At 42.0% G+C, this 21,806-nt stretch overlaps 1 protein-coding gene across 1 annotated transcript in view; it reads left to right on the plus strand.

Moving 5' to 3' along the window:
- Positions 1–693: 693 nt before the first annotated feature.
- pde8b (phosphodiesterase 8B) overlaps positions 694–21,806 on the plus strand; it is a 72,206-nt gene continuing 51,093 nt past the window's right edge. The window contains exon 1 of the mRNA XM_015943116.3: positions 694–1,117. Within this exon, the coding sequence (XP_015798602.1) occupies positions 836–1,117 (282 nt within the window). The 5' untranslated portion in view covers positions 694–835. The remainder of the gene's footprint in view (positions 1,118–21,806) is intronic.

The raw sequence follows: 21,806 nt of genomic DNA on the forward strand, positions 1-21,806 counted from the left end.
GGAGGGACTATGTCTCTCAGCTGGTCAGGGAACGTCTTGGGATTTCCCTGGAAGAGCTGGCCCAAGTTGCTGGGGAGAGGGAAAGCTGGGCCTCTCAACTTAAGTTGCTGCTCCCGCGACCCGACTCCAGTGAACATCATCTTCATCAGTTATGATCAGCATTTTAGGCAGTCTGGGGAAAAAACATTTGACTAAATTATGGACACTTTGATTTCTGTATTTATTTCTTTTTAACCCAGTAAGATGAGTTCATTAGTGGGTATTTCAACGTCAGAGGGCCTCCTGGGAGAATGAAGATGACATAACGTAGGTGATGGAGGAACGAGAGGGAGGAGAGAGGGAGATGGAGCGCAGCCAATCATCAGCCAGCAGAGTAACTCAAGAGCAGACTCGGAGGAGGTTTCATTGAGACACTTTCTCTCTACAAGCCGCGATCAGAGGATGAAGGCAAAGCCGGATATGAAGCAGCAGGCAGGTGGTTGGCTCCATTTGAGCTATTAATTCTGCTCATTAGTTCTGGAGCTTCCATTGATGCGCAGGCGGCTGGTCCAGCGCGTCATCAGCGGGGTCTGGGCAGATTAGAGCTCGGAAAACACGCTGCCCCCCAAAACATGACAGCGACTCTGAAGGTTGTGGACTAAGGCAGCGATCCATGGGCCGCAGGACCCAAGTAACCACCCACATCTCACGGCGATCTCCTTCATGTTCTCTAACGGAGGTGTGCGGAGGAGAGAGCGATTCTGGCCCGCAGCCGATGCTGGTGAGCAGGGAGCAGTGGTCGGCAGGAAGGTGGTACCCAAGTGTCGCTGTTTACTACCCGGGATCAGGCTGAGGGATGGGCTGCGCTCCCAGCATCCACGTCTCTCAGAGCGGGGTGATCTACTGCCGAGACTCGGACGAATCCAACTCCCCGCACCAGACCACCACCATCTCCCAGGGCAACGCGGCCACTCTGCACGGGCTCTTCATCAAGACCGATGCGGCCGAGACCATCCCGTCCGTCATCACCTACCAGAGCCGGCAGGCGCGCAACAGTACGCACCGGGACTGCAAGGAGAACAGCGGGGGACAGGTCCGCATCGAGGCCGAGACGCAGACCAGCCACACCAGCTTCAAGGTAGGGGCGGGGGCGTGAGTGACAGCCACATGTGGAGGCCTTTGTTTTGTTTTCATCTTCGGATAAGGTCCGACATCTGGTGGAGTTGTGAGTCTGTCTCCATCAGCCAGAAGGAGGTGGTCCACCAGAGATGGTCTGAAGCATCAGCCTTGTTTCAGGGAACACCACCTGTTCCAAATGATGCAGGTCATGTTATCAGAGCTTCATGCTGCAGCTTCAACGTGAAGCTGCCACCTACAGCGTTTTAGCAGTAATCATTCAGTTTCTTCATCCTTTCAATGATAGAGCTGGAGCAAAACTACTCTCAGAAGATCTCAACATGAAGGCCAGCAGTCAAATAAGCAAACGGTCAGCCTCCTGGGATACTCCTGAAACAAGTCAGAAACATTCATCTACAAACTATCATTCTTGGACCATAGATTTACAAAAAATGTTTCTATCTCTGATAACACCATTTAGACGTTCTCAGATTTCCCTCAGCACCAAAATCAACATTAAAGTATCAAACAAGTGATTTAACAAACACACACTGTGTCACGGACTCAAAACGAATCATTATGCAATTATGAGCTGATTTCAGTGATCTTAGGGATGCACTTCAAATGATTAATCATGAGTTCAGTTATGCTAAGGTGAGGATGTTCTGCTTTCTCCTGGTTGCAATACACAACTTTCAAAAGCCAATGTGGGCGGGGCCATGAATAATAACTTTACCTGTGATGTTGAAGAGACTGTTGTTTTCCGACATGATCATTGTCCATCTATTTCTTTTCTGCGGCTAATGCAGGAAGTAGGGTTTTTGTAAAAGTCTGACAATCAGAATGCAACTCAGAGAGACTGATCGTAAAAAATTGAGTATTAGAGCCACATTTTGCAACTCTTTCATATTTTTCAATAATTTTCTTGAGCCAGCACGTGGTCAAATGACCCTTTAGGGTTAGTGAAATGTCACTCAGACCCCCACCGCCCCCTGTGGCCAGAATCCCACAACTTCAGAGGGGCGGGCTGACGGCTGTTGGACTTAACACCTGGCACTTCCAGCACATTTCCTGTATGTTTTGGATCGTGAACACAGCTGATTTCTTTGATTCAGCGATCGCTCCTGGAGACACTAATGAAAGCTCAGGAGACATGTTAGCTGTTGGGAGGAATAAAAATCACTTTTGGTTCTACTAAACGGACACTAGGGGGTGCTAAAAGCAAGCCAAAACTGCCAAGTATGCCTTTAAATGGCTTCTCAGTGAACAAAACGTTTCAGATAGATATATAAAGTTCCCTAAAAGACCCTAAGCTCAGAACCAAAGAGCACCAACATTGTGTGATTGGTTAAATTCATATTTGAAGTTTGTGCCCTGAAAACACCAAACATCAAACTGAGAATAGCACAGCTTTGTCATCACATCCTGTGATAAAAATATAGTCTGTGTTTCCTTTGTGGAGATCCCTCTCATGAGGAAGCATGTGAATGAGACGCGTTCTGATATGTAAGATCTAACCCCAGAGAATTTTGTGTTTTGTAAGGAAGTGGTGCAGCAGATGATCCACTGTCAGAGCACGTTAACCCGTTCACACACTGATTGAATTAAGGCACTTTGACAATAAAAGTGTTTGGTTTATATTGTAAGACGCAACCAAATGTGATAAAATGGCAGTTTTAATTCCTCTGCAAAGCATAAAACTGTAAATGAATGGCTGAATTTATCAAAATAAAATACTTGTATGTGGATTTAAAAGCAGGAAATCAGAAACCTACAGTCTTACGTAACAGCTAGGGGTACTCATGTGCAACATGTGCAGTTTTATGGGGAAATAGTGTATAATTATTCTGGGATAAAAGCATAACACCAGGCAGCATAACGATGTACAGCCTCCTTGTTAATAACCAGATCTTAGAGGTTTATGCTGCTCCACCCAGGAAGACTGCTATTGAGAGGAGCTGGTGAGGTTCACAAACTCACGTCTTACAGTATTGTATTTGCTCAATACCTTTACTGTTGTTTTGAAACTCGAGTGCATCGGGACAATAGCGTACAACTGCTGCAACAGAGGCTGTTGTCTCCCAAACACCAAAGGGGCAAATACTGACTAGCTCATCCAGAAATCAGTGTCGTATTTCTCGCAGAACAACATCTACTGTGCTCTGTGACTACAACTAGATACAGATTTAAGTTACTGGCCCCCTGCATGCAGGTGAAACTCGGAAAGTTAGAAAATGGTGCAAACGTCAGTTTGTTTCAGTAATTTAACTCAGACTGAGAGGCCATCTAAAGGCTCAGGAACCCTTTGAAGGTCTTTTGGATTCATTAGCTGATTAGAGTTAATTAGCATTGAATGATAAACCTATCAACAATATTCAAATTGTCTGAGATTTAGAATTTGGAGTTTTCACAAGCACTAAATCATAATCATCACAATTATAACAAATAAAGGCTGAAATATCTGGCTTTGTGACTATATCATAGATAAGGTTAACCTTTTGGGTTGAATTAGAGACATAAACGAACTTTTGCAACATATTCTAATTCTGAGGTTCACCTGTACTTAGAGCACTCTGGAAAAGTACACCACCCCCCACTCTCATCTGCTGTGGCATCAGTTTTGAACTCAGTGTCTTTAAATGGAGACAATATTTCAATCAATCAATCAAAGCTTTATTTATAAAGCCCCTTCCGCAACCCTGTCAGGAAGCCCAAAGCGCTGAACATGGTTCAGTTGAAGGTAAATATATTGAATAAATCAAAAATAAAAGCAATTCAAATTACAAAATACAAATTACAAAATAGGTGAAACATTCTGGTACAGGACAAATGTGTAAAACAATGGATTTAGTGAACCAATGAAAACTGTGAAATAAATTCAACATAAAAGAGGGCCAAAATCAAACATGTTCTGGAAACGCCAAGCGGAGGAGGTGTGTTTTTATTTATGTTTTAGAGGTCAGTTGGCTGCAAAGGGGCTGTTTTTAAAAGTCATTCAGTTTTCAAAGAATGTGTAATGAACAGGGTGTCAAAAGTATTCATATTCATCACTCAGGTAGAAGCAGTAGGGTTTAAAAAGACTTCTGTAGAAGTTGAAGTATCAGTTCAAGCTTTTTACTCGAGTAAAGTTTAAAAAAGTATTGGTTTCAAAAGTAAAAGTAATGTAAAGAAAAATGTTATTAAGGCCAAAAGTTTCACTGGCATCTTAGGTGTGTTCTTGCTGTGTCTTGGTTCTAATTCCATGCTGTCGTTCTTCTTTAAAACACAGAAATGGTTCCGTTACCTGTTTTTTCGCTACGTTTCGTCTGCGGCTGCAGACTTCCTCAAGCTGACGCTGATGGTGGCGCATCACTTCCTTCTTCGTTTATCTGCGGGCAGCAGAGGACGTTGTCGCCCTCTGCTGCCTGCTCTCCCCTCTCCGACGATGCAGTCCCATGCGCGGTCCAATGTGTAAACTCCATCGTCCCTGTTCATGGTCGCACATCCACGTCTCCCTATCTCGATTGCTTAACATAGAAAAGAGTGTGAGAAAATAACAAGTCGAAAACACACAAGAGCAGCAAAAAAGAAGCAGAAAGTACAATAAAGAAGTCAGCCGTAACAGATCACTGCACAAGAGAAAACCGTGTAATGGACTGGGACAACACAAGGATCATAAACACCGAACAACAACAATACAAAAGATGGATAAAAGAAGCTATAGAGATAAGGAGACGTGGATGTGGGACCATGAACAGGGACGATGGAGTTTACATATTGGACCACGCATGGGACTGCATCGTCGGAGAGGGGAGAGCGGGCAGCAGAGGGCGACAATGTCCTCTGCTGCCCGCGGATAAACGGAGAAGGAAGTGACGCGCCACCATCAGCGTCAGCCTGAGGAAGTCTGCAGCCGCAGACGAAACGTAGCGAAAAAACAGGTAACGGAACAGTTTCTGTGTTTTAAAAAAGAACGACAGCATGGAATTAGTTTCACTGGCACTACCTCCCCACAAAAATTCCAGAATGACTAAAATGTTTCATATTGTTGCTATGAGGTCGAACTTTAAATGTGTTTTATCAGTAATTTTTATTGAAATATAAACATACATCCAGCAGCTGCAGGAATAAGGTGACTGGACGAGTTAATCAGCAGCTTAGTAACAATTACCCTTGTATGTTTTTGTTTACACTGTGATCAAGGCACTTCTAGTCTTTGGGCCAAGATGGTCTTTGCCGAGGAGGATGGTGCTGCCGATGCTTTCTGCCACCTGGTTGTGGCACAAACGGTAGCGACCTTCAAGAGCCAAACCAATAAGTGTTGTGAATGTCTCCTTCAGGAGCTTAGCTGGCATGCTGGTGTCTCACTCTTAACCCACTCTTGGTGTGTTGGTTTTTGGGGAGCCCATCACCCTTTTGGGGGAGCTTGGCTCCCCTTCCGTTAGCTCCTCCATAATTGGAACCCTGTCTAACCCTAATCTGTTAAATAAAAATTTGTTAAAAATGATTAGCATAAAGTCATTAGTTTAGAGAAAGATTTTCAAAAGCCTAAAAGTTGTGAATAACTTAAATAGCATTTAACTTGCCTTAACTGTCATTTTCTTAACAAATTTGGTTATAAAGCAGTTTTTGACTCACCAAGGTTTTGAAAATGACCAGTCGCTCTGGGTTTACCATGAAGGCTGAACGTGAAAAGGGTCTTCTACACCTACGTCCTGCATTAGCTTTTGATAGAAAATGGACAGAAAAACGCTCTGTTCGGAAAAGTCGGATAGATCTACATCACACTGTCATGTAACATTCTTGGACTCACCCATCTTGACTCGCAACGGGGAAGGCTGTTGTTGGTTTAGTATCCAGAAAAGATCAAAGCACTTCTCGACTAGTAGAAGCTAACCATTAGCATTAGCAATCCCACAGCACAGCAGAACTCTTTCAGGCTTGGGTTATTTGTGGAGTTAAAACATCAAGGTTGCAGAGCAGAGTCAGTGGTGGAGTCATGTTGCTGTTAGCCAATCAGAGGTGAGATCTCTGAATATCAAGTCTGCTGCCCTCCGACTTCTACGTCCTCAAACAGGAGCATCTCAGCTTCTTTACACAGAGAAGGACATACAAGGCTTTCCTTCCTACTAGAGACCACTGCAGATGTATTCAAATTATGAGTGAACTTGGTCTTTAAAGCTGATGTGGAAGAAAAATGAGGCCGTGTCCCTTTAACTCATTCACTGATCAGAAAAGCCCCTGACTCCCAGCGTTTTTGAGCGTTTTTACTGTTTTTTGAAGAGTCACAGAACACTGTGCTCTACGGTCACGTAAACGCACTGGTGTCAAACTCAGGCCCTCGGGCCAAAGTTGGCCCGTGGTCTGTTTTTATATGGCCTGCGAGATCAAATATCAAATACATATTAAAACTGCCCCTCCCGCCGATTTTGCCGCAGACTACAAATCCCATAGTAGTGCTTCGCGTCATTAGCGTGTCTGTCGAAGGCCCCCTTCCTTCTGTTTACATCTATTAGCATCCACGCTACTCTGCGTCTGCAGCGTTATACCCTCCGCAGTCTCGGACAAACCGAGAACTCCTCTTACTCAGCGCCGAGTTTACTCAGCAATTTGCCGACTTTGAAGCCCAGAAATGGATTTTAACAGCTCAATAATATGTTCTCATCTGACAAAGAAAGCGCGCCGATCAACTTCCAGACCGAGATGACTTAACTCCAGTTTAGTGACACATGCTCAAGTCAGTACGACTGGCTCTGTGGCTGCTGACCCAACTGCGTGGTCAAGCTGCTCAGATGCTCTCCATGTTCAGCAGCACATACCTATGTGAACAATTGTCCTCTTTGATGAAGATGTGCAGAACAACACAGGAGTCTCACTGATGAACTCCTTCCTCAGCTCAGAGCCCAACCCCACAGATGCAGGTAGCTGGCTGAAACAGGTGAGCATCAGAGTAAATCAGAGTGGAGCAAACTGAGCTTGAATTATTTTGGTTTTATGCACTTTTTCTGCTCCAAATCATGAAAGGTAATAGGTGAGATATTACATTTTCATTTAAGACAATTACTATATTTAATTTTTGTTGTTGGCCTGTGAAAAAATATTCAACCTATTTTAATACAGGAACTTGAACAACTACAGATAGAAGAATGGAATAGAAAACCCCTTTATTGTTCCTCAGCGGGGAACGCTTGGTGTCACGGCGGCATATACATTCATTACAGGAGCAAAAAGGGAGAGTAAACAACAACAATGAGTAAACAATAAGAAAACATAAAATAGAAACACTTAAAAGAATGAGAATATCATTAAAAAGCTGTATATGTGTGTACACACGCACACACACACACACACACACACACACACACACACACACACACACACACACACACACACACACACACACAATTTAAGGAATAAAAACTGAGACATAAAAAGTAACGGCTACCACTGATGTGTGATTTATTTAAAATTGATTTGCTCGTGTGTAATTTGCTTATTCCACATTCAGTGTTACTGCTTTAATTAAGTTGCTTCCAAATGAAAAAGTTCAACCATGCTTATCTGCAGATGAAGGAAAATGTGCACGTTTGCCGTCACTTTTAAAAAAAAATTGAGTTTGGCCCGCAACTTCATTCCAGTTTTTCATTTGGTCCCGGTGTGAACTTGAGCGTGACACCCCTGGAGTACTCTCTTCTTACATCTGGAAGAATCGGTGTGTTTCTAGCGTTATCCGTTCTTTCATAATCCGTTTGTGCCTCACTTTTTTCATAGCAGCGGCCCAAAACAATCTCCTAATTCATAGATTTTCTGCTTCCTGATCACGTGAAATGTGACTTACACAGATGAAGATCAGCTTTAGAAATGTGATGTTTATTCTCACGATGCAGGGGCATCGCCAATGGCAGCAAATGAGTCAAGAATAAAAAAACACCTGATGCTTCCCACCAACAACCAGCGGCTGTAAAATGCCCTTAACTACTTTTTATAGATTTTTATTATGAGCCTTGTGTTGACTGTGTTGGTGTGTCAGCTGTTCCCTCAGTTTCCTGTTCTTCAGTAAGAACCAAGAAAGAATCAATGAAACCATTTATCATAAAAACATCCGGCTTCCCCTGCAGAATCTTGATCAACCGCCATGGTGTTGATTATCTGTGTTGGCGTCGTGTTCATCCGTGTGTTAACACACACACATTATTTGTTTACCCCTCTAGTGATTATGGAAGGGTGTGAACAGTCACATGTGAAGGAGCTGATGCCGGTGCCTGTACAGACAAACCCACAGAGATCTGCATGAAATCAGAGGCTTTTATGCATTTCATGATTAAATGTCTGAAAAACGTCAGGAACCTTAGGAGCAGATTTAAAGTTTTTTTTTTTTTTCAGAAATACTCAAATCACAACTTTTTCAGACTTTCAAAACATTGTTTTACAGTAAGCAGGGTTGTTTGAAGTGCCCAGCTGTAGTAACACCAGATTCACGACTACGGACGGATGCGACCCAGTTTTCGGACAGCTTCCGGACAGAAGGCAGTCCGTGTGCTGAATGTCCCCGAAAATTTGCTCCAGCAAGAGCACCAAATCTTTTACGTCCTTTCCTGATATCCTTGTCATAATTAGAAGTAAAAAGGAGAAGAAAATATTGCAATATGGGTTTTATTTTGAAATATACTGGAAGCACCTTGCAGCCCCATGTCTCACTTCTTGTTTGGCTCGTGTCATTTCTTTAACTGCATGAAAATGTGTGTGTAGTGTCTGGAAAAAAGAGACTCCGTGTGGAACCTAAATCCGGAGGTGCACCGCACCACAGCCGGTGACAATGCTTCGATTGGAATAAATGTTTTCTGACCTTTGTGGAAGTTGTACAGAATCCGTACTGCATCCGGATGTTCCGTACTCCATACCATACCAAGTTTATTTGTATAGCACATTTAAACACGGCATGAGAGCCGACCAAAGTGCTGAACAAAAACACACAATAAAAACAATCAAAAATAAAAACTAAAACCATTAAAATTGAGTAATTCAAATCGAAAACAAAAGGAGAAAGAGAATAAGTTAGACTGAATTAAAAGCCAACGAATAAAAGTGAGTTTTTAAATGAGACTTAAAGAGGGAAAGAGAGGAAGAGTAAGTAAGTAAGTAAAAGTTTATTTATATAGCGCCTTTCACAGATATAAATCACAAAGCGCTGTACAACATGATAAAGATCAGGGCAAATACCTCTAACCAATAAAAACATCAGAAAAACAATAGCAGTGTTAAACGTAGAAAATAAAATCATGAGTATAAACAAAGTGAAGGTGTGAACCCGAACAAAGCCATCTTTTTGAAACATTTAGGGAGGGAACGCTTGGATGAAAAGGTGAGTTCTTAGATGATTTTTAAAGACCACTACAGTGTTAGAGAGACGGAGATTTGAAGGTAGACTGTTCCAAAGTCTGGGTGCAATAGTCTGAAAGGCCCTGTCCCCTTTGGTTTTCAGTCTGGTTCGAGGAACAGCCAGGAGGTTTTCAGATGTGGATCTAAGGTTCCGAGAGGTGGTGTGTGGGGATAAAAGCTCAGATAGATAGCTTGGAGCCTGGTTGTTAAGAGCTCTATAGGTCAGGACTAAAACTTTAAACTGTATTCTATAATCTACTGGGAGCCAGTGGAGGGACTGTAAAACTGGAGTGGTGTGAGCTCGTCTGCTGGATTTGGTTAGGAGTCTGGCTGCTGCATTTTGGGTGGCTTGAAGGCGTGAGAGGGAGGTTTTGCTGAGACCAGTAAAAAGAGCGTTACAGTAGTCTAAGCGTGATGACACAAAGGCATGGATGATTTTTTCCAGATCTGCAGTAGAAACCAGTTTACGGACTTTTGAAATGTTTCTCAGTTGAAAGAAACAAGAGCGGGAGATGGTTTTGACGTGTGAGTCTAAACTTAAAACCGGATCAAAAATAACTCCTAGGTTTCTAATGTTGGCCTTGGCTGATGGGCAAAAAGAGGCAATTTCTTGCTCGATTTTTGGCTGAAGTTCCGGGGGTGCAGCGATCAGGGTCTCTGAGAGTCTGATCAGGAGGGGCAAGTGGTGCCAGAGCTTCGGTGCACAAACCGAAAAGGCGCGCTCCCCTCTAGATTTACAGCGGGAGCTAGGGACATGTAGGAGGTGCTGGTCGACTGATCGGGGGGATCTTGTAGGGACATGAGGGTGAATGAGCTCAGACAAGTAGCCAGGTGCTAAGTTATTGAGGGATTTAAACACAAAAACCAGGATCTTAAACTCTATCCGGAGATGGAAGGGGAGCCAATGGAGATTTTCTAAAACTGGTGTGATGTGTTCTCGCTGCCTGGTGCCAGTCAAGAAACGAGCTGCTGCGTTCTGCACAAGCTGAAGTCGAGCGAGAGTGGCGGAGGAGATACCAAAGAGCACTGAATTAGAGTAGTCGAGACGGGAAGTAATGAAGGCATGGACAACTGAAAGGAGATGACGCCTTTTTAAAATGGGCTTAACTTTAGAGAGACGCCTCAGGTGGTAAAAACAGGTCTTAACTACCTGGTTGACATGAATGTCCATTTTTAGTTTAGCATCCATCACAACCCCTAAGTTTGTGACACGGGTTTTCAACCTACTTGTGATAAAAGGAAGGGTCAGTTGGGGACTTTGAGAAGTCTTAGGGCTGAAAATGATGGCCTCTGTCTTACTTGGTGTGAATCAGGTGTCAGAGTGATCATAGTTTGGAAAAACTTGTAATCCAACAGCATGTGGAGACAGTTTGAAAGACAATCATAGATCCCGCCCCATGACCGAGAGCCGGTACTGGATTGTGGCTCGACTGCATATTCACATACATAGGATGGCGTGCCAGGCCAACATTATGCACATCTAAAATAGCATTTGCATGAACAACTATGATACTGGAGACCGTCAGAACGTTCCAGTGCAGCCTTGGCTATGTTTTTACTGTCACCACAGTGGTGGTGGCTCATGAGTTGGGTTGCTAGTTAAAACCCAGGTTCTGTCTGTGCCAGTCAATGTGTTCTGGGGCCAGTAAAATCATTTCATTACTATTATTGAAGATGTTTCGAGATGTCAATGACCTGCTTTGGTTTTGGCCCTTCTCAACCTAGCAGTTAGCTTGTCGAACTGCTCAGAACTTTTTTATATTTCTCTGAGCTGAGGTTGTTCGCACAGCTCCTTAAAAGTAAGATAAGAACTGTTCATAACTGATTTATCAGGTTTCTGTACATATTTTCCTCTCCTGTCATTTTTTCTTTCACTTTGTTTTCTTTACATTCTCTCTACCAAACCATCTCCTTGTTGCTATGCTAACAGAAGATGCTAATAGTCTCCCACAACTGATCAGCTGACTTATCCAACCCTGTAACCAAGATCCCTTCCTCTGTGAAACACATCTTCTATTATCTACACTAAAAAGCTGCATAAGAGTTCAGTTTAACTGCCTGTGGATGTTGTTTTAGGACTAGAGCAGCGTAATCAGCACCAAGATGTTCTCAGCCTGTTTTAGCGCATTCACATATGTGTGCCAATAATAGGTCAGAGTGCATCTTTTTTGTGTGTTTCTGGAAAAGAAAACATTTTTGGCTCATGTCTCCGTACGCACAGTTGTGAAGTGTTGCTGTCACTATTATTACATAATAGCCAGATTGCAGCTATTTGTGCTGACCGCAGTCATTTTGAATGAAAATCATTTTGCATCTATTTACATGGATGAAAACAGCTGGATGAAACTAGGTTGTCATTATTCCATTACTACTTCCGCATCATATTCCATTATCTGACTGTTGGCTGTCGTTCTTTTAATGACGTCTCCTTAATTTTTTGTTCTGTCTCCTGCTCTGCTTTAATGGTGCCTGACTGGAGAATTAGAGCCAGCATGTGTTTATCTTAATAGATCCAAAGTGGGCTCTGTATTTACATCATGCCAGAAGTAAACAAACTACCTTGAAACAAACATGCCACCTGAAAAGGTTAGCTCGGTTCAGAAAATCCTGACAGATCTACATCATACTGCCACTTAGCATTCATGGACTCACCCATCTAGGCTTGTTGGTTTGGCATCCAGGAAACAGCAATGAACATCTCAACGAGTAGAAGCTTACTGTTAGCATTAGCAACTTCACCCCATGGCAGAACTCCTTCAGGCGTGAGTTATTTGTAGATTAAACATCCACATTGTGAAGTAACTGGAGTCAGTGGGAGAGTATAAGCCATTCATTCCTACTTGAGACCACTGCAAATCTATTAAAAATATGAGTAAACTTGAGCTTTAAGTCAGTGACAGTTTATAATGTATGAAAGGGACCTACGTTTTGACTGAGTTGTCCTTTGACACCCCTGTGACAGTCTAACGCTGTAGCAACAGGACAATCCAATCAAATAACTTTCTTCATGAACAAGAAATTAAAGACTTGCGCTTTTCTCAAACAAATTATGTTTGGACCATTAAAGGGTCTTTGGTATTGATTATAGGCAAATGTCAAATATAGCGGTCTGTGCCACCTCCAACCTGCTTTCCTATGCAAATGACCACAGACCAATGGTTTTTTTTTCCTGAGCAAAGCTGCAAAAACTCATCATAGGCATGGACAGCCCCGTTACTCGTTATGTCCCAACTCACTTTGGTGTCAGTTAAATGTAAATGTTACTATCGGTAATGAGTAGTCCAAGCTACTGCTAAGGTCTTTGATGGACAAGAGGAAAACACTGAAGAAGGATGTTGGAGCACACATGTAACGTTCCAGGATGTGAGGTGCAGCAGTAGCGCAGGAGGTTGAGTGAGTTGTCCAGTCATGAAAAAGTTGCAGGTTCGATCCCGGCTCCTAAAAGACAATGCTGCTGTTGTGTCCTTGGGCAAGACACTTAACCCAACTTGCCTGCTGGTAGCACCTTTGCTTGGAAGCTTCTTCGTCTGTCAGTGTGTCCCAGGGCAGCCGTGTAGCTCAACCCTACCAGTGAGTGAATGTGTGTGTGAATGGATGAATGGTACTGTAGTGTAAAGTGCTTTGGAGTCCTCTGACACTGAAAGGTGCTATGCAAGTGCGGGTCATTTATCCCCCTGCTGCAGATGATTCCTCTCAAACAGAATGGTATCTTTGTGTTTCAACTGCATAGAGCAGCAGTAAAGGTCTTGTGTGCTCCCTTTGCTTAAACAAAGTGACGCCATTTTTGTACTCCCTTTTTATAATTACAATAACTACAATTATAATAACATTTTACTTTCTTTGACATTGAATGAGCTACTACTAGTTTACCCGTTTAATTATACATCCACTAGGATAAATACAATAAAGTTTATCTCTCACCAAATAGAATATTTACTAAGAAATCACAATGTAACCATAGACACAATGCTTGGTGTGTGTGTGTGTGTGTGTGTGTGTGTGTGTGTGTGTGTGTGTGTGTGTGTGTGTGTGTGTGTGTGTGTGTGTGTGTGTGTGTGTGTGTGTGTGTGTGTGTGTGCGCTCTGTCTTCTCGATCCCCAGTGAGTCGTGGAGGATGGCTGCTCATACTGAGCCAGGATCCTCTGGAGGTTTCTTCCTGCTAAAAGGGAGTTTTCCTCTCCACTGTCGCTACATGCTTGCTTAGTATGAGTATTGCATCAAGTCACTGACACCAGTCAAGCAATTTGCTGGGTTCCTTACATAGGAAGCTTTTTTCAGATTGGCTTAATGAACTGACCTGTATTGGAATGTTTACTATGTGAAGTGCCTTGAGACGACTCTTGTCGTGATTTGGTGCTATATAAATAAACTTGTATTGAATTGAACTGAATACATCTCATCCGTTGAGTGAAAATACAGATCTGTTGTTTCACTTTTCATCCCAATATTCTCCTCGCATTCTTGATCGGTGACAAGTCGGGGCTGCAGCCAGACCAGTCCAGTATCTGTACCCTCCTCTTCCTCAGCTGTCTCTTTATGCTCGCAGAAGGAAGCTTTAATGGTGAAAATGCATAAACATGTTGCATCATACCTGCATCAGTGGAGACTGCTTGTCAAAGCTGAAGCTATTCGTTTCGTGGTAGATCATCCCCTGCTGACATCATATTCACTGATTGGTAAACCTTTATGGGCCTTGTTACTGAGCTGAAGAACAGAGAATATCTGCTACCAAACTAGATGAACATGAAACACAAGAAAGCAAAGCCAGCCAAAGGATCACCGTTCATTAAACATCTCCACTTTAGCCAAATATTGTTTTTTAATCAGAATCAGAAAAGGCCAAGTGTGTGATGATGTTTTTTCTGCCTAAAATAGTATAAAATGTCCTCTTCACAAAAACTATTGTGTCACCTCCTCTAAGAAGAGATGTGCTCGGTGACAGTTCGCCTCAGCATGTCCTCCTACTGGTTTCTGTCCAAATTGTCCTCATGGTTTTCCTTACTGAGCTGTCTTCCTCTCTGCTGGCATGCTTCCTGCTCTGTTTCACATCTGGCTCTGACATCCTCAAGTTGAACACAATTACTCATGTTCCCACGAAGCCAACCATCAACCACGCTGATACTTGTGGAGTTCGTCCTTGTCGGAGTGTTCAGCAGTGATTCAGACTGCTCAGCCTTCTACAGCACTGTTGTTTCTATTTGAGCCAGTTCCTCAGTTCTTCCTGGCTGATTCCTTTGGATGATCTCTGGTTAATGTAAAAGTTTACTAAAATAACATTTGAATGAACCCACATAACAGTCTTAAGATCTGAGATGTTCTAGAATACCTATTTAATCTGTGACCCAATTCAGACGAGCTGTTAGCCGGAGAATCTAATCAGGGTTTCTCACCAAGTGAAAAGCTTTTATTTCATATTTGTTTAGTTTTGTTTAGCTTCATCTTAGACAATGTGCGCGCTAACTGAGCTAACCCAAGCTATAGGGAGTCTAAGGATGTTTCTCAATGCCAGGGAACCTTGCCTTGATGTTTTGGCCCATCCCCGGTTGCCTAGGAGATACGTCATCAGGAGTCGCCGACTCACCAAGACGTGTTCCAATGTTCATGTTCTACCGAGGCGTGTGTTCTCAGTTTGTTAGCCATTTAGCTAGTTGAGTGAGGATACATGGGAGGTGTCTTGTGGCCTAGTCTTGGTCAAAAATTACCCAGAATACATCGCAGTATTTTCGAAAGGATGGCGGATCAGAAGCCGGCAGCTACTTCGGGGACAATTTTCAAGTTTAAAAGTAAATCAGCTGATTAAAAATGTTTTTTTTAGATCCAAAGAAGTTATCTATGGTTGGTTAGTTGCTTATTAATTGCAGCTTCGGTGGTTAGCGGGTAGTAAATCACTTATATTTTTTTAATTTAATAAACATATACACAATTTAAAAAGTAAAAGGCTCGTTATATATTTATATTGAAACTAATACGTATAAAATATAACATTATCTCTCGTGTCACGTGACGTTACGAAGCCGCGGCCACGTGATGCAAGCTTGTTCCATTTAACCATTTTCTTTGACCAAGGAAGGACAGTGTCCTCGTAAGTAATGCGCCTGGCCTTGCAAGACATCGCCTCACAAGGCCAGGCGCTTTGACATTGAGAAACACCCAAAGTCTCCTCCTTTTCCGGTCGGCTCATGAGTCCCCGGAAGAACGAAAGAATTAATGCTAGTCAACGATGCTAAAAGAGTTTTTTTCTAATCCGCTTTGCCTTACGCCCTGGGTTGCAATTTAAATGAAAACTAATGATGGGTGTTTCGACCACGCCAGTCATGTAATTTGAGATTATAAAAGTTTATAATTTGCATGACTACATCAGTACGTCTCATATGTAACGTCATCACATAATCTCCTTCCCACTAGTGTAGCTGCTACCTACCACATGACCAGATTTATGGTGGGTCTTTCCTCCTGTGGGATGGATTTTAAGTTTGCTGATCTTACAGCCGTTTTCCCTCCATTTTCTTTGAGTCTGGTTCGATGACGTTCATGAAGCGCATTTGTAGTCCTGGACTTATTTTCACACAAAACCTAAAATAACTTTTCCCCCCGCTTGAAAATAATTACGTTGTTGGTATCATAAAGCTTTTTTAAAATTCACAGACATCGTATGTGAAATCCATTCAAAGAAGTCCTTCACTGAAAATACATTTTTTATTATTAGTTCTGATTATAATGGGTCACTCAGTTTTTCATGCTGGCTGAACGTGAAAATAGTCTCCTACACCTATCTCTTGCATTAGCTTCTGACAGAAAATAAATGTTTGAACTCTAGTATTAGAAAATCCTGACAGATCTACGTCACAGTGTCACTCAACATTTATGGACTCACCCGTCTTGACTCGACGGGGAAGGCTGTTGCTGTTTTAGCGTCCAGGGAATAACAGAGAATGTCTCTGCTAGTATTAGCTAAACTGACTGCTGAACTTACAGCCGTTTCCCCTCCGTTTTCTCCATGTCTGGTTCGATGGCATCACTTTCGTGAAGCGCATTTGGACTTATTTTCACACAAAACCTAAAATAACTTTTCCGCCCGTTCTAAAATAAGCATGTTCTTGGTATCATAAAGCTTCTTTAAAATTCACGGACATCATATGTGAAATCCATGGAACATAGCAAGCATAATTAGAAAATAGCTCTTTTAGCCCCGTTGACTTGCATTCATTTTTTCGTTCTTCCGGGACCCCAAGCTATAGACAATGTAGCTATGAGCTAACTGAGCTAACCCAAGCTATAGACCAGGGATCACCAACGACGATGAGACGGCCTACAGGGAGGAGATCAGCGCCCTGACCCACTGGTGTCAGGACAACCGTCTCACCCTCAACGTCACAAAGACAAAGGAGATGATAATGGACTTCCGGAGGTGCAGAGGAATACACACCCCCATCACCATCAACGGCGGCGCTGTGGAGAGGGTGAGCAGCTTCCGTTTCCTTGGAGTTCATCTGGCTGAGGATCTTACGTGGTCAGTGCACACAAACAATACAGTGAAGAAGGCACAGCAGCGCCTCTTCTTTCTCAGGAGACTGAAAAGATTTGGCATGAGCCACCGCATCCTCAGGACCTTCTATCGCTGTGCCATTGAGAGCATCCTCACTGGATGCATCTCCGCCTGGTATGGCAACAGCACCGCTTACAACCGCAAAGCTCTCCAGAAAGTAGTGCGGTGTGCAGAAAGGATTATTGGAGGTGAGCTTCCCTCCCTCCAAGACATCTACAGGAAGTGGTGCCTGAGGAAAGCGGGGAGGATCATCAAGGACTCAAGTCACCCCAGCCATAAACTGTTCAGACTACTTCCATCAGGAAGGAGGTTCTGCAGCATCCGGTCCAGAACCAGCAGACTGAGAGACAGCTTTTTCCATCAGGCCATCAGACTGCTGAACACATCGCAGACACCTCACCCTCACTACTGAAACTCCAACATTACACACTCCATACTGTACATTAATGCCACTGTTTTGCACATACCAACCTCTGTACATTTTATATCTCTTATCTTATTGTTTACTTTATTCGTTTGTAAAACATGAATATACACACTATACACACACTCACACGCACACACGTAGAAAAAGAAATACTAGCACACACATTAGTAATGTATATGCCTTACCTACTATACATATTATTACTTAGATTAGCCATTTTTTTATTTTATATTTTGCTTGTTTTTACGTTACTGTATTTTTTCACAACTCTGTTGCAGTGAAGTGTGCACACAAGAATTTCACTCGCATGTACTGTACCAGTGTACCTGCACATGTAACGTGACAATTAAAGAGCAAGTCACCCCCTACCAGAGTCTAACTCCACTCCCACTTCTTGTTTGAAAAATGCAACAAATGCTGTTGCCTAGCAGACCGAGAGGGTGGAGCCGCTAACAAATACACACACTCATGACATTGTGACATCATAATGTACCAGTTTACATCATAGCATACCTCTTAGCCAATAGCGGTGGCAGATTTAAATTCAAATACAGTGCAGAGTTTTTACATGACAATGGCACAACACTGACAGTTTTAGGCAGAATATTTAAATTTTAACTAAGATGCACTGAAGTGCCAAATTATTGTCTACACGTGTCTGCAGCACGATTAGACACTATTTATTTAGTTTATCAGCAAAAAAAAGTTTATTTGGGGGTGACTTGCTCTTTAAAGTGATTTGATTTGGATGCCAACTTTTGAACATTTCCATGCATGAGAGCGGGGGTGGGGTGGGGGGTGGGGGGGGGGGGGGTTACTGCCACTCATTTATTCAATGAGACTTTTTTGTGCTCTACATTTTACTTATTTTTTTCTGGCTTTGCAGAGGGAACGGAACTTGTTTGATACAAGTTTTCTTTTCTTGGGGAAAATGTATTAGGAGGCACATCTTAAAACCAGATCATCTAACTCTCCTGAACTTCTTCACATCATCTATCTATCTATCTATCTATCTATCTATCTATCTATCTATCTATCTATCTATCTATCTATCTATCTATCTATCTATCTATCTATCTATCTATCTATCTATCTATCTATCTATCTATCTATCTATCTATCTATCTATCTATTTTCTATCTATCTATCTATCTATCTATCTATCTATCTATTTTCTATCTATCTATCTATCTATCTATCTATCTATCTATCTATCCATCTATCTATCTATCTATCTATCTATCTATCTATCTATCTATCTATCTATCTATCTATCATCTATCTTCTATCTTCTATCTATCTATCTATCTATCTATCTATCTATCTATCTATCTATCTATCTATCTATCTATCTATCTATCTATCTATCTATCTATCAGCAGTAAAGAGTTACAGCAACATGTCACAAATGTCACACAGAAACTTTTAATTATAATTAATGTAAAATTATTTTAATTCCATCTAGGGGTGGGTAATATTACATCATTCACAATATTACGAGTAATTTTTTGCCAAGAAAAAAAAAGTCTATCACGTTACTGTAAGCTAACTTTATGATGTAATTGCATCCACCAAACAGAGAACCAAAGCCTACTGGTTGTGCAGCGCACCAGGCTAAAGGTCAAAGGTGACAGATCATTTGCTGCTGTGTCCCCCAGACTCTGGAACTCTCTCCCCCTGAGCCTGAGATCAGTGGACTCAGTGGTCTCCTTTAAAAAGCAGCTGAAAACTCACCTGTTCAAGCTGGCTTTTGCGTGACCTTCATCACCCTCTCCTTATTCTGTTCTTTCTACTTATGGCTTTCCCAGCGATCCAGAGAGTTCCCTCTTTCCTATTCATTTTCTCTCTCTCCCTTTCCTCACATTATTATTTTTTAATCACAATTCAAATTTTTTGTTCTCATTTTGAACATATTTTTAGTAATTTTTAAAATCTCTTTTATACTTCAATAGTTGTTTTTGTTTGTTTGTTTGTTTTTTTTTTTTTTGTGAAGCGCCTCACGATTTCTATCTTGAGAGGCGCTATATAAAAGATCGTTTTCTTTCTTTCTTTCTTTGCCCGTCCCGTCAACCACGGGGGAAGCTCACCGCTCCGCCCACCCACCTCACAGCCAAGCTATAGACAATCTAGCTATGAGCTAACTTAGCTAGCCTAAGCTATAGACGATGTAGCTATGAGCTAACTGAGCTAATCCAAGCAAACATAGGTTGACAGGTAGCCTAGTGAACTAGACTAAATTCTTACATAATACATTTATTTAGTCTGGCTTGCCAGGCTAGTTGACGGGTACTTTTTCCTAGAAAACTGCAGTTGAGTGACTCTGCTACCCTCTGCCTTCCTGGCTGTAACATTTTTAATGCGAGGCCGCGGCTGACAACTCATCCACTTACAGCTAATTTTGTTTTTGTTAAAGCTGTATTAGCCGTATTGAATCAGTTCGGATCTATTTAATCTGTTAATCACGAACAAATGTTTTCTAAAATCTGTTAAGTGGTTAATGAGGTATTTAACAAAAACACACATGTGGTGGTGGTGGTTGTGTGTGTGTGTGTGTGTGTGTGTGTGTGTGTGGTTGGGCGGGGGGGTCAGTGGTCATTAGGCCTCATTTTCATAAAGATCTCCCTCATTCAAGTAAAGATAGAAATAGTGAAAGAGCCATAACTTCCATGAGAAAAACTACAACCCTGCATCTTGCGTCATTCCATCAATATCAAACTGATACTAATGGAAAAAAAACAGTGATTTAAAACACAGAACAACCTAAATAAGACCAGGAGACAAACCGGAAAAGCTTGAGAAAAAGGCTGAAGTTCTCACACTGGAAAATAACAACTCACCTAAAATAAAGTGCCCGAACTCGAGTGTTTTTTTTTTCCATATCTTTATGGCAAAACAAATCCTTTTTACAGTGGAGCAGGTCCAGGAAGTGTTGTACTTTTAGCCATCATCCAAAACATATTTACACTCCTGCTTTGCTTTGGCAGGAAACACACATCCTTAGATATTCTTGGAATACCACGTAGTCTTAGCTTCCTAATGTGGAGAAAGGTGACGGGGATCGGCTCTATTGAACAGTCGTTTAGAAGGTTTTGATGATTTCACCTGAAAAACCAGAGGCTTCATTTTTGTATTTCTGTTTTGTTTTCTTAGCTCTTGTTCAGTGAGGGCTGTTCTTCACTAGACAAATGTGAGGCTACAGCATTTGTGTAAACATGTAACTCAATATCTGGTTAAAGCTTTTAAAAGCTTTTGTTTTTACCAGCTGTGTTCGCTGAACCCTCTGTGACCGTCACCAAACAATCCCAGCGAACCAGAATGTTGTCAAACACTAAAAGGAATTCTTTGTTTTCTTTGAACTACAATTTCAAGAGTACTGAATGTAATATTTATATCTCTGTGTCTTGTTGGACAACATGGATAAATATGTAGATAAATATCTGCTGGAACACATCTTGATTCACTGCAGCGTTTCATCTGTTGTAGAAAAAAAATCTGATCATTTAAAAGCACTGCTCTGAAATTAAAGCTTTGTGTAAAAATGGCAGAAAATGATGGTTTGCGTCCCCAAACCAGATGTTGAAACATCTGAGTCAGTGTGCAGGAGATGGCATAACATCAGCATTTATGAGAGATGCTAAAGAAGCACAACTACTTAAGCTTTTACAGTTTTCCTTCATTGCAGCGGTCTCTAATAGGAATGAGTGCCTTGTAAGTTGTACTCTGGGGAAGAAAGCTTCGGTGCGTCAGTTTCAGCACGGAGGATTCAGCTAGAGGAGAAAGTAGCTTCAGACAGCAGGATCTGGACTCATTTCCTGATATGTGGACATCTCTCCTCTGATTGGCTAACAGCAACACAACTCTACCACTGACTACTCTGCAATGTTGATTTTTTAATCTCCACAAATGAGAGTGAGTACATGGGACCAAATGTATTATTTTTAAGAGTACATTCTACTCTATTTGAGTAAAGTGTACTCAGCTTGAGTAAAATTAACTCCATTAAAAATCCACATTACCTAAAAACCAAACAATAAAAATAAGTCTTCAAGTGGGAGCTCGTTCCATAGTGTTGGAGCTAGGACAGAAAAGGCCCTATCACCTCTTGTTTTTAACGTTGTTCTTGGGACGATGAGCAAATCTTGGTTAGCTGAGTGAAGAGAGAGCATAGGGGCATGCATCTGAAGCAGCCCAGCCAGATATGGTGGGGCGCCACCGTTGATGGACCGAAAGACGAACAACAACACCTTAAACTTTGCCCGGCAATGCACAGGGAGCCAGAGTAGGGAAGCCAGGACAGGAGCAATGTTTGTTGTTTTGTCCGAGCCTGTCAGAAATATAGCTGCCGAGTTAACCATTAGCATTAGCAACTCCACCTCACAG

Source organism: Nothobranchius furzeri, chromosome 6 (genome assembly GCF_043380555.1).
Source record: "Nothobranchius furzeri strain GRZ-AD chromosome 6, NfurGRZ-RIMD1, whole genome shotgun sequence".
NCBI classification, from domain to species: Eukaryota; Metazoa; Chordata; class Actinopteri; order Cyprinodontiformes; family Nothobranchiidae; genus Nothobranchius; species Nothobranchius furzeri.